The sequence below is a fragment of the Tyto alba genome, unplaced genomic scaffold, assembly GCF_018691265.1.
Source record: "Tyto alba isolate M040663 unplaced genomic scaffold, T.alba_DEE_v4.0 Super-Scaffold_48, whole genome shotgun sequence".
In the NCBI taxonomy this organism is placed as follows: Eukaryota; Metazoa; Chordata; class Aves; order Strigiformes; family Tytonidae; genus Tyto; species Tyto alba.
The window spans coordinates 1,770,730-1,780,651 of NW_024881324.1; the positions used below are offsets into that span (position 1 = coordinate 1,770,730).

General features: G+C 40.4%; 1 protein-coding gene across 2 annotated transcripts in view; it reads left to right on the top strand.

The window, feature by feature from the left end:
- The window catches only part of SALL3 (spalt like transcription factor 3), a 25,472-nt gene extending 17,283 nt beyond the window's left edge, over positions 1-8,189 (top strand). For both annotated transcript variants that reach the window (XM_032998899.2, XM_032998900.2), the window contains exons 2-4: positions 1-1,204; positions 1,421-1,761; positions 2,793-8,189. The exon at positions 1-1,204 is cut by the window's left edge. In XM_032998899.2, coding sequence (XP_032854790.1) covers positions 1-1,204; positions 1,421-1,761; positions 2,793-3,224 — 1,977 coding nt within the window. In that variant the 3' untranslated portion in view covers positions 3,225-8,189. The remainder of the gene's footprint in view (positions 1,205-1,420; positions 1,762-2,792) is intronic.
- Positions 8,190-9,922: the final 1,733 nt, after the last annotated feature.

A 9,922-nucleotide genomic window follows, 5' to 3' on the forward strand; every position in this document is an offset into this window, starting at 1 on the left:
CCCGTTCAGAGTGGCTCATCTCTGACCAAGGCCGAACCTGTCACTCTGCCTCCCACGAGCACGCGGCTCGGGGACCTCTCTGCAGGTGGGCAAGTTTCCACAGCTTCCACGTCTTCAATTCCTGCTGCTGTTACGGACAGCTGCGTTGCGACGAGCCTCCCAAACCCTGTGCTTCCAGCTGTGTCTGACCAGTTCAAGGCAAAGTTTCCATTTGGTGGTCTGCTAGACTCTATGCAAACGTCAGAAACCTCAAAACTGCAACAGCTGGTGGAGAACATTGATAAGAAGATGACAGATCCGAATCAATGCGTCATTTGTCACCGTGTGCTCAGTTGTCAGAGCGCTCTCAAGATGCATTACAGAACGCATACAGGAGAAAGACCATTTAAATGCAAAATTTGTGGACGTGCCTTTACTACGAAAGGCAATCTAAAAACACATTTTGGAGTTCATCGAGCGAAGCCACCACTTCGGGTACAGCACTCGTGTCCCATTTGTCAGAAGAAGTTTACAAACGCGGTTGTTCTTCAGCAGCACATTCGTATGCACATGGGTGGGCAAATTCCGAACACGCCGCTACCGGAGGGCTTCCAGGACGCCATGGACTCGGAGCTCGCCTACGACGAGAAGAACGTTGACACGCTGAGCAACTTCGATGATGACATTGATGAAAATTCAATGGAAGAGGACCCCGAGCTTAAGGACACGGCAAGTGACTCATCCAAACCCCTTATCTCTTACTCCGGGTCGTGTCCTTCTTCGCCACCTTCTGTGATCTCCAGTATTGCTGCTTTGGAGAATCAAATGAAAATGATTGACTCTGTCATGAACTGTCAGCAGCTGACCACTTTAAAATCCATAGAAAATGGATCAGGGGAGAGTGACCATTTGAGCAATGACTCCTCCTCAGCCGTTGGTGATCTTGAAAGCCAGAGCGCAGGCAGCCCTGCAATGTCAGAGTCTTCTTCCTCCATGCAAGCTTTGTCTCCTGTAAATAGCAATAGTGAAAGTTTCAGATCAAAGTCCCCAGGTCTCAGTAACCAGGAAGAGCCACAAGAAATACAATTAAAGACAGAAAAACCAGACAGTCCGCCACCCGCAACTGAAAATGGAGGCGCATTAGATCTGACATCCACCAACCCAGGAAGACCGGTCATCAAAGAGGAGGCTCCTTTTAGCCTGCTGTTCCTGAACAGAGAACGTGGTAAGTTTAAAAGTACTGTTTGTAATATCTGTGGCAAGCCTTTTGCTTGTAAGAGTGCATTGGAAATTCACTACCGCAGCCATACTAAAGAACGTCCATTTGTTTGTACAGTCTGCAGTCGTGGGTGTTCCACTATGGGTAATTTAAAACAGCACTTACTGACGCACAAATTAAAAGAGCTGCCTTCTCAGTTATTTGAACCCAACTTTACTCTAGGTCCCAGCCAAAGTACTCCTAGCCTGGTCACCAGTACAGCACCTACCATGATCAAAATGGAAGTGAATGGTCACAGCAAGCCGATCTCTTTGGGTGAGGTTCCCTCGCTTCCAGCTGGAATCCAGGTTCCTGCTGCACCAGAGACAGTGATGAGTCCAGGGATCACCCCTATGCTGGCACCCCCCCCTCGCCGGACTCCCAAGCAGCACAACTGTCAGTCGTGTGGGAAGACCTTCTCCTCAGCAAGTGCACTGCAGATACACGAGCGCACCCATACCGGTGAAAAACCGTTTGGTTGCACAATCTGTGGTAGAGCTTTTACCACAAAGGGGAATCTCAAGGTAAGAGGCCAAATAAAGCTGTAAAGGCTCAGGGCGGGGGGGTGGGGGGGGGAAGTTTAAGGCTTGAACTCAGCAGGTCTCAGTGCTGAGCGTTCCTCCCAAAGGCAGGAGAGTAAGGGAGCTTTGAGGAAACGCTTGCTGTATAGCAGTGCTTATTATGCTTCCACCGTGTTGAAGCTAGGGACTGGAAAAGCGGCTGCGCGGCGATGCGAACTTCAGAACGGGTCCTGGCTGTACGTGCACGCACGTTGCGGTTCTCCTGGCAGGCCTGGTGGCACGTGCAGTCAGCTGATGGACGTGTTCCGGCGGTTCTCGTGGACCACCAGCGCGAAATAACCTCGCTGTAAAAACCAGAAATGCAGAGCTTGCTCAGCTCCTTGGGTGCCTCTCAAATTTCCATTTACTGTTCTGCTTCGCAGCCACTGCAGACTAGAAAGCTGTTTCCCACTGATGTACAGCAGGTTGCTACAGGACTGATGCTTCTTATTCCCGCAGTCTGGTTAACCATCGGGACGCAGCCTGGGGAATAAATTTTTACATGTCCTTGATTAAAATCTTAAATTTAGCAAAATAATCGAGGACTCTGACATGAGAGAAAATATTATGAAAATATACAAGATTTAAAAAGGGAAAGGGCAGAAAAAGCCCTCCCATCTCCTAGAAGAAGTCATGCCCTTGGTAATCTTCAGCATGCGAGGACTTCCAGCTTGCATGTGAAGTTATCTAACCTGATGGGATGCGTACTCTTTATTCTTGCGGCGCTGCGTTCGTTTTCACTGCGAAGAAACAAATGCACATTGAAAAATTATGACAGAGCTGGGTTTTCTTTGTATAGGTTGACTGGGCCTTAGAACTGTGTCTTAAGTGGAATTGATTCATTTTCAATGTGAATGAAAAGGCATTTTTTTTAAAAAAAAAAAAAAAAAAAAAAAAAAAAGGCAAGCGATACTGTAAGTAACAGCCTTTCAGGCCGGCCGCCCCAGCAGACCGTGCTAACTCGGGGTTGCTTCTTGTTCCCGTTTGCTCTGCAGGTTCACATGGGGACGCACATGTGGAATAACGCCCCTGCGCGCCGCGGCCGCCGCCTCTCCGTGGAAAATCCCATGGCTCTGCTCGGTGGTGACGCGCTCAAGTTCTCCGAGATGTTCCAGAAGGATTTGGCAGCTCGGGCCATGAACGTTGACCCCAATTTTTGGAACCAATACGCTGCAGCTATCACTAACGGACTTGCGATGAAGAACAATGAGATTTCTGTCATACAGAACGGAGGCATTCCCCAGCTCCCAGTAAGTCTAGGCGGAGGCGCCATCCCGCCTCTCAGTAACCTTACCGGTGGCATGGACAAAGCTCGCACGGGCAGCAGCCCTCCCATTGTCAGTCTGGACAAAGCAAGTTCTGAGACGGGAGCCAGTCGTCCATTCACCAGGTTTATTGAGGATAATAAAGAGATTGGCATAAATTAAAAGCGTTCGCTCCAAATAACTCTTGGACCGCTACTCGACACACCACTTGTCCCGTTCCGTGTACAGCTTCTGAAGCTAAGCATTAGTTTCCTGAACTAAATGCATAGGTTCCCTTTAAAGTCTTACCCCATAGCAGAAATACATAACTTTGTGGCTGCTGAAAAGTTGTCTTGCAAGATCTGCATGGTACTTCTTTCGACAGTGAGTTTGACTGTTACTGAGAACTTTGAAACCTTTTAATTTAACAGAAAGCAAACAAACAAACAAATCATGGGATAACTTTATTAGAAACAGAAAGAGGCTAGTCTACGTCCACTTTGCTTCTTACAAAACTTACTATCACCTGAGAAAGGGGGGCTTCATTACGGCATTCTGTCACACTTATTTGCTGGTTTTGTTCAAATTAGTTAGCAACTTGGACTATGTTTTTAGGAGTCTTAATCTTAAATAAGTGATTTAGTACCCCAATGCTGTGTATTATTACAGTATCCTTGTCTGTAGTATTTATAATGTTAAGATTATGCGGGTAACAGACAATATACTAGCCCCAAACTTAAATGAAGCTTTTGTACTGCAAAATACATCTGGCTGTGTGATTTTTCTTTTTTTTTTTTTTCTTCTTTTCTTTTTTTTTTTTTTTTAAGCGAGTTTTGTTTTACTATAAATAAGTGGTTTATTTCAATGCAGGCAAAATTGTGAAGTTTTATTGGGAAAGATAGCATGCTTTTCATGTGCAAGTACCTGTCAGTAACAAACCTTTTTTTTATTTAAATATTTGTAGCTGCTATGTGGACAGTTGTTCTATTAAATGAAAAAAAAAAAAATGTAGTGTGGATTTTAGCTCAATGATTGGAAAACAAGTTACAGACAAACCTTAGCACCATAAATTATTCACAACATTATAAACAGTTGTGAATAAATATTCCATGTTATCAAAGCTGTACAATAAAAAGGTAATGTTTGTATAATGTGGTTGCAAACTCTTAATTTATACTATTGCACTTTTAGTATTTTGTATTAGGGAGGTTTGTCTATAATTTGAAACTGAACAAAGATGTAAACTATTTTATAAATAGTACTTTGACTTAAGGAATAAGGAGGAGAACCCTGTTGCAGTGTCTTGTTTTGTTTTCAGGTCAAACAATGAGAGATCTCTATTAACTAAGCAGAAAAGCCGCAGAGAACTGTCAGATCCTTAGGAAATATGGGGCCTGCCATTTCTTGAATGGAAATGATTCATTTAACTTTTCTACAAAGCCCACTTAAAAGCGTGACCACCCCCAACAGAATTCTGATACATTTATCTTAGGAGTGTGATATTAATACAAGTCTAGGATAGAGGAAGGAGAGCATCGTGGAGGTTTAATTTTACTGTAATCTGTTCTGTCTTTCATACATACCCACGAGAAAGATGTTGGCTGCCTAAAAATGTGGGGACAAACCAGTAACTCTCGGGCAGTGTGAGCAGTAGTAACATACAACTATTCTGTATTTATTTCCAACTCGTGCTGATTGTCTTCTCAGATTGCTCCAAAGCACAATGTACTCAGATTAATCGGATATAATTTTGTGTTGATTGCATTGTTTAAATTACACCGAAGTAAATAAAGGGAATGGTTCCACTCGTAAGCTAGGCTGGGGATGCTGAGGAGACTGGGGCTTAATCAAAACTTGAACAGTAAACGTTTTGTGTACTACCTCATTTTTGTGCATTACAAGCATGGTGGAGCTGACACTATGAACTTCCGTCCAGCAGAATTGCTCGAGGGACATTATGGGTAGCTGGGTAACAGCGCAAGGAGTTTTATGCCCCTGAAGAACGAATCAGACAGTGAGGTCTTCTCAGTTGAGACTGAAAAATAGGACAATCTTTCTTCCACAACAAAAACCATTACTGTAAGAGGATGGACTATTTCAGCCATCATGTAATGGAGTGAAAAGAGGTGCAAAGACTTATTAACTGTTTGTTTCTATTGGAAATAAACAATGAACTCTACAGCTCCATTTTCTACAGTGATGAGATAGAGATATATAGAAATATATATCTCTCTATATAAGCAAAATTATATATCTGTAACACCTCTACAATATAACATCTTTTTTGCCACAGTGTGTGGGTGGTTAGGGGTGTTTCCAAGCATTGAAAAAAAAAAAAAAAAAAGAAAACTGAGGTGGCTTAATGTTGCTGTATTTCAGCAATTGAATGTTTTTATTTATCTGTGTCATTTTTGGTGTGACTTTTTTTTTTTTGTTAGTATTGGGTACCATGTAGTGTTATCTCTATTCCCTAAAGGATGTGTATAACTTAAAAAAAAAAAAAAAAGAAAGAAAAAAAAAAGAGAAGAAAAAAATGAAAAAGGTAAAAAAGAAAAAAGATGTAAAGTGTTGTAAATAAGATGGTTGATGATGGTACAGTAAGACTGACCCCATTTTGTATTCAGGGTTAGGTCATTCCTCTCTGCATGGTGAAGAGAGACATTATTTTTATACTGCGATACCATGTAGGGCTAGGAGCCTCCCTGAACCAGCTGGGAATTGTTACCTAGATCCAATATTTTTTATTATTAAATCTTGTTGGCTTGACACATCTACTGATTGAAATGGATGTCTTAGTCTAGGTTACTATTTTTGTCATATGGAATTGAATAAAATGCAGGATGTAATATTATTTCTGAATTGCGTTCCTTGATTATTCTAATAACAGAGCAAGATATGAGACTAAGGTCACTTGTGGTAGATTGGTGTCAATGACTTCTAATCGTCGCATCTGAAAATCGGAATAAGGTCGACACCTTGTATTCAAATGCTATTCTAATATATATTAACAGTGCAAAGGGGTAGAATTATTAAAATCTCTTTTCCAGTAAAAATAAATCATAAGAGCATTTCTTGCAAGACAGTAGGACAACAACAACAAAAAAAAAAAATGCAAACCAAACAACCAAACCAACATTTTGGGGGGGGGGGGGAAACAGCCTTTGGAAGGGCTACTGTTTCAAATTGACTGCTTTCTGAACACTTATAATGTACTATTTACCAAAAAAGCCTCCTTTTCATGTTGTTTAAACATCTGCCTAATATTCACAATACACTGCATGATAAAATTTGGGAACAAATTTATCAGGAGCAGTTAAAATTCTAAATTACAAAAAAAAAAAAAAAAAAGAAAAAATTGACAACTCGCATCCATTCATTCCAAATGACATAACCTGTACATTTAAACCCATGGCTTTGTTTCTTCTTTTTTTTTCAAGACCCTAATTTATTAAAGCATGTCTAACTTGAACCAAATTATTTTTTCACGTTGATTTAAATGAAAGTATTTACATTCTTAAGGTTAGGCATGTGATTAAGTATCTCTTGCAAAAAAGCTGTATGTTTGAGTAACCTTCAAGCTGTTATAATCCGGTGATGAATGCCTGCTGCATTTAAAACGGACAAAAGATAAATAAAAGAGAAAAAATCTGTATTAATCATCTTTCAGTGGCCTTGTTATGAAGACACTCTGTTTTATAAGACCTACACAAAGAAGGAATGAGTTTCCTCTGGTGACTCAACAACCACAATAGGTTTGTGCTTGTGTTCCTGCGCACACATCCCTGAGCCTTGCTGAGAGAAAACATGATACGCAAAAGAGAAGGAAAGCAAGGGACGCTGATAGTTACGGGTCTGTTCAAAACACAAGAGGAAAATTACCTGCCTTCCTCTCCTCTCCCCCAAAAAAGGGTGAAAGTGGAACGGTATCTATTTTTAAATACGTATGGGTTATTTTTTTTTATTGCAGGACGACATTAAATAATAAAATGTGCTACACAGATAGAAATGGTCAAAGTCTGCTGAATTACAGATGTTTAAGAACAGAGCCATGTAGGAACTCTATACAATCAGAAAAATTGCCAGTTACAATTTTTTGAGCAGAGGGTTATTTTACAACATCAAAATTCCAGCAAGGCTTTCAAACTCTTCACTTACATTTTTTCCATGAATCATTAGAAAGAGAGCATTTATGACAAATGATTGACATTACTAGGCTTTTGCCCTTTTTTTTTTTTTTTTATTTCTGCTTGTATATATTAGCCCTCGATACACTATCTGCTCCTTCACCTATTTTGTCCTTTCTATCTTGGCAAATACTTTGTTTTTCTAAGGCTGCATTTGTGCTGTATTTGTGTTGCCTTTCATTTACTTCTCTGCACGTACTCCGTCATTTGGAAGATCCTGTGGTTTATTTTCTTCCTTTTTTCTCTAATTCTGCAGAAGTCAAAAGAGCTGCCTGTTTTTTACATCTATGTGTAATAGTAGCGTAATGAATGATGAGCTCATCAGTGACGTGATCAGGTACGTGCGTAGCTCACAGGATTTGCTAACGAACATGCCGTTGGCGCTCTTCCCTCCCGCTGAAGGCGTGAAGTTTGTTAGCGTCGCTGGTCTAGGGCAGCCACCGATGGTCGGGGGGCTGGAGGTCCTGCCCCTAACTTCGCTGCGCCTGCTTTTACACCATTGAAACTCTGTGGCTTTGGTGGAAACACTGCAGGTTTACACTGGTGCCAGAGGGAATGCTTCCAGATTCAGACGTCTTGCTTTGCTTTGTGTGTCATCAAAACAATGGCTAGCTATATAGGATATTAAAAGTATGTCTAGGCAAAAGTATTCTGGACTTTTATTTTTGAAAAGAGGGAAAGGAGAATACATATATTTTAGTACGTACCACAGGATTATCCCAGTTTTAAAGGAGGTCCTAAAAGCTGAATCTGAAAAAAAGATGACTGTGCCCCTTAATATAGAATTTGATGTCATCATATGAATAATCAGTCCTTTTTCACATTAGAGAGTAAAAGAACCTGCAACTTTTATGCATAAAAGTAGAATGTGAGAATGTTGCTATGGCTCTGCTACACAAGGTAGGCACTCACAGCCTTCCCTGTGCAGATATTAAAGGTATCAGCAGATATATGAAAAGAAAAATACATGTTTGTGCATGTCGCAGCACCAATGTATAGTATTTTATTTTTTCAGAAGGGAGAATGTCTCAGTCAGTCGGCAAAGTGACAAATGTGAAAGCTAGCACCTTCGGGCTGTGTCACTGACGTATTTTAGGGATGTGGGCAAGTCACTAATTAGACTCTGATTCTGCTTGAGAACTACATCCTTCTGGGGCCTCTGGGAATCAGGGAGTGACCTCTCCCTTGTAGAGTCAGCTAGCACCTTGTAGTATTGGGATGAGTTGCCTCACCAGTAAAGATGGGGTAACACTTTTGCACCTACCTCACAGGGGTGTTGTGAGGAATAGTTTTATGTTTGTACAGCGTTTCGGAGATGGAAGATGCTTGGTATTATCGCTGATTTTAGAGAGTTTACAGTACATGTACTATTATTTATTATTTGTACTCCAGTAGTACCTACAGGCTCCAGTCAGGACTGAGAGGCCTTATCCTAAATGTTGTACGCTCACCTACTTGGGACTGATACACGATTTTACTCAGTAACATTTTCCAGTGGAGGTCTTTCATTATCAAGTGTCTATCTGATTACTAAAGGGTTTAATTCAATTATTTAGGTGTTCAAATGGATTATCGGTTTTAGACCATGACAGAGAATTACCTGGTACCACATTTTGTTTCGAGCTTGCCGTGATTTTCAGAAAAAGTGCACCAATTTTCTATGGATAATCTAGAATCAAATCTTGCTATCAGTGGAATTCTACTGTACATTTTGCTATTAAAGCTAAACGTTAAAATAAATGCGTGTGTATATATTATTATACACCAATATATAATATACATGTACCTATAAACATGTATGTCTTAAGTTTCTTTAGCTGCTTAGAATTAATTACAAACTGTGTGCTGCATATTTTGCTCAAGCGCTATCCACTTCAGATGCAACTAAAACATCATTAAATGGTGTTGGCCCTCAGTAAAGTCACAAAAACTGGAAATAATGACAACAAAAGACATATTGTCACTATGATTATATTTATGAAGGCTTTTGAGGACAGTTTCTAAGTCTCAAATGTGTTAAAAACCTTCACTAAGTCTTAAAAGTCTTTACTTAGATTATGTTGAAACAAACTATTATATCAGGATGAGCCACTCACTGTATATAAGTATGTTAAAATAAATAATTAAATGATTCCAAAGGTAATGTTTGCTATCATTTGGACATTGGATAGAAAGTAATTTGTTTCCCAGATTGGCAAACAGTATTTAGTATTTTTTTACAGGTAAGAATTCTATGTTAAGCAACCTATTTAGCAACTGTTCATGTGCTAAATATATTAGCTCAATTTATTCTGTGGATACTTGCACCTTTTTTACTTGAATATAAGGAAATTTCTTTGTTTAGCTTTGTCCAAGATGTCCTCAGTGATGTTAGGCTCACTGATTTCACTCGGACATGTCATGGAGTAAAGGTACTAGTGACGCTGGGTGAATCTAGTCTAAAGAATCTCTTTCTTTTCCCTCTGGGAATTATTGACACCTCTCCACCAGGCCATTCTGGTTACCAGCCAATATGTCTGTAAGCTGTTGACTTTCTTGTGTGTCAGTTAGCACTCATGGCTCAGCCAGTTTTGTCAAACAGTTGGCACTTGTCCTGCTACAACACACACTTCATATGGGACCTATAGATATACTAACATAACTAACGTATTTAAGATAGGCTGGTGTGGAGGGTGTAAGCAAACACCTATGTGGGAA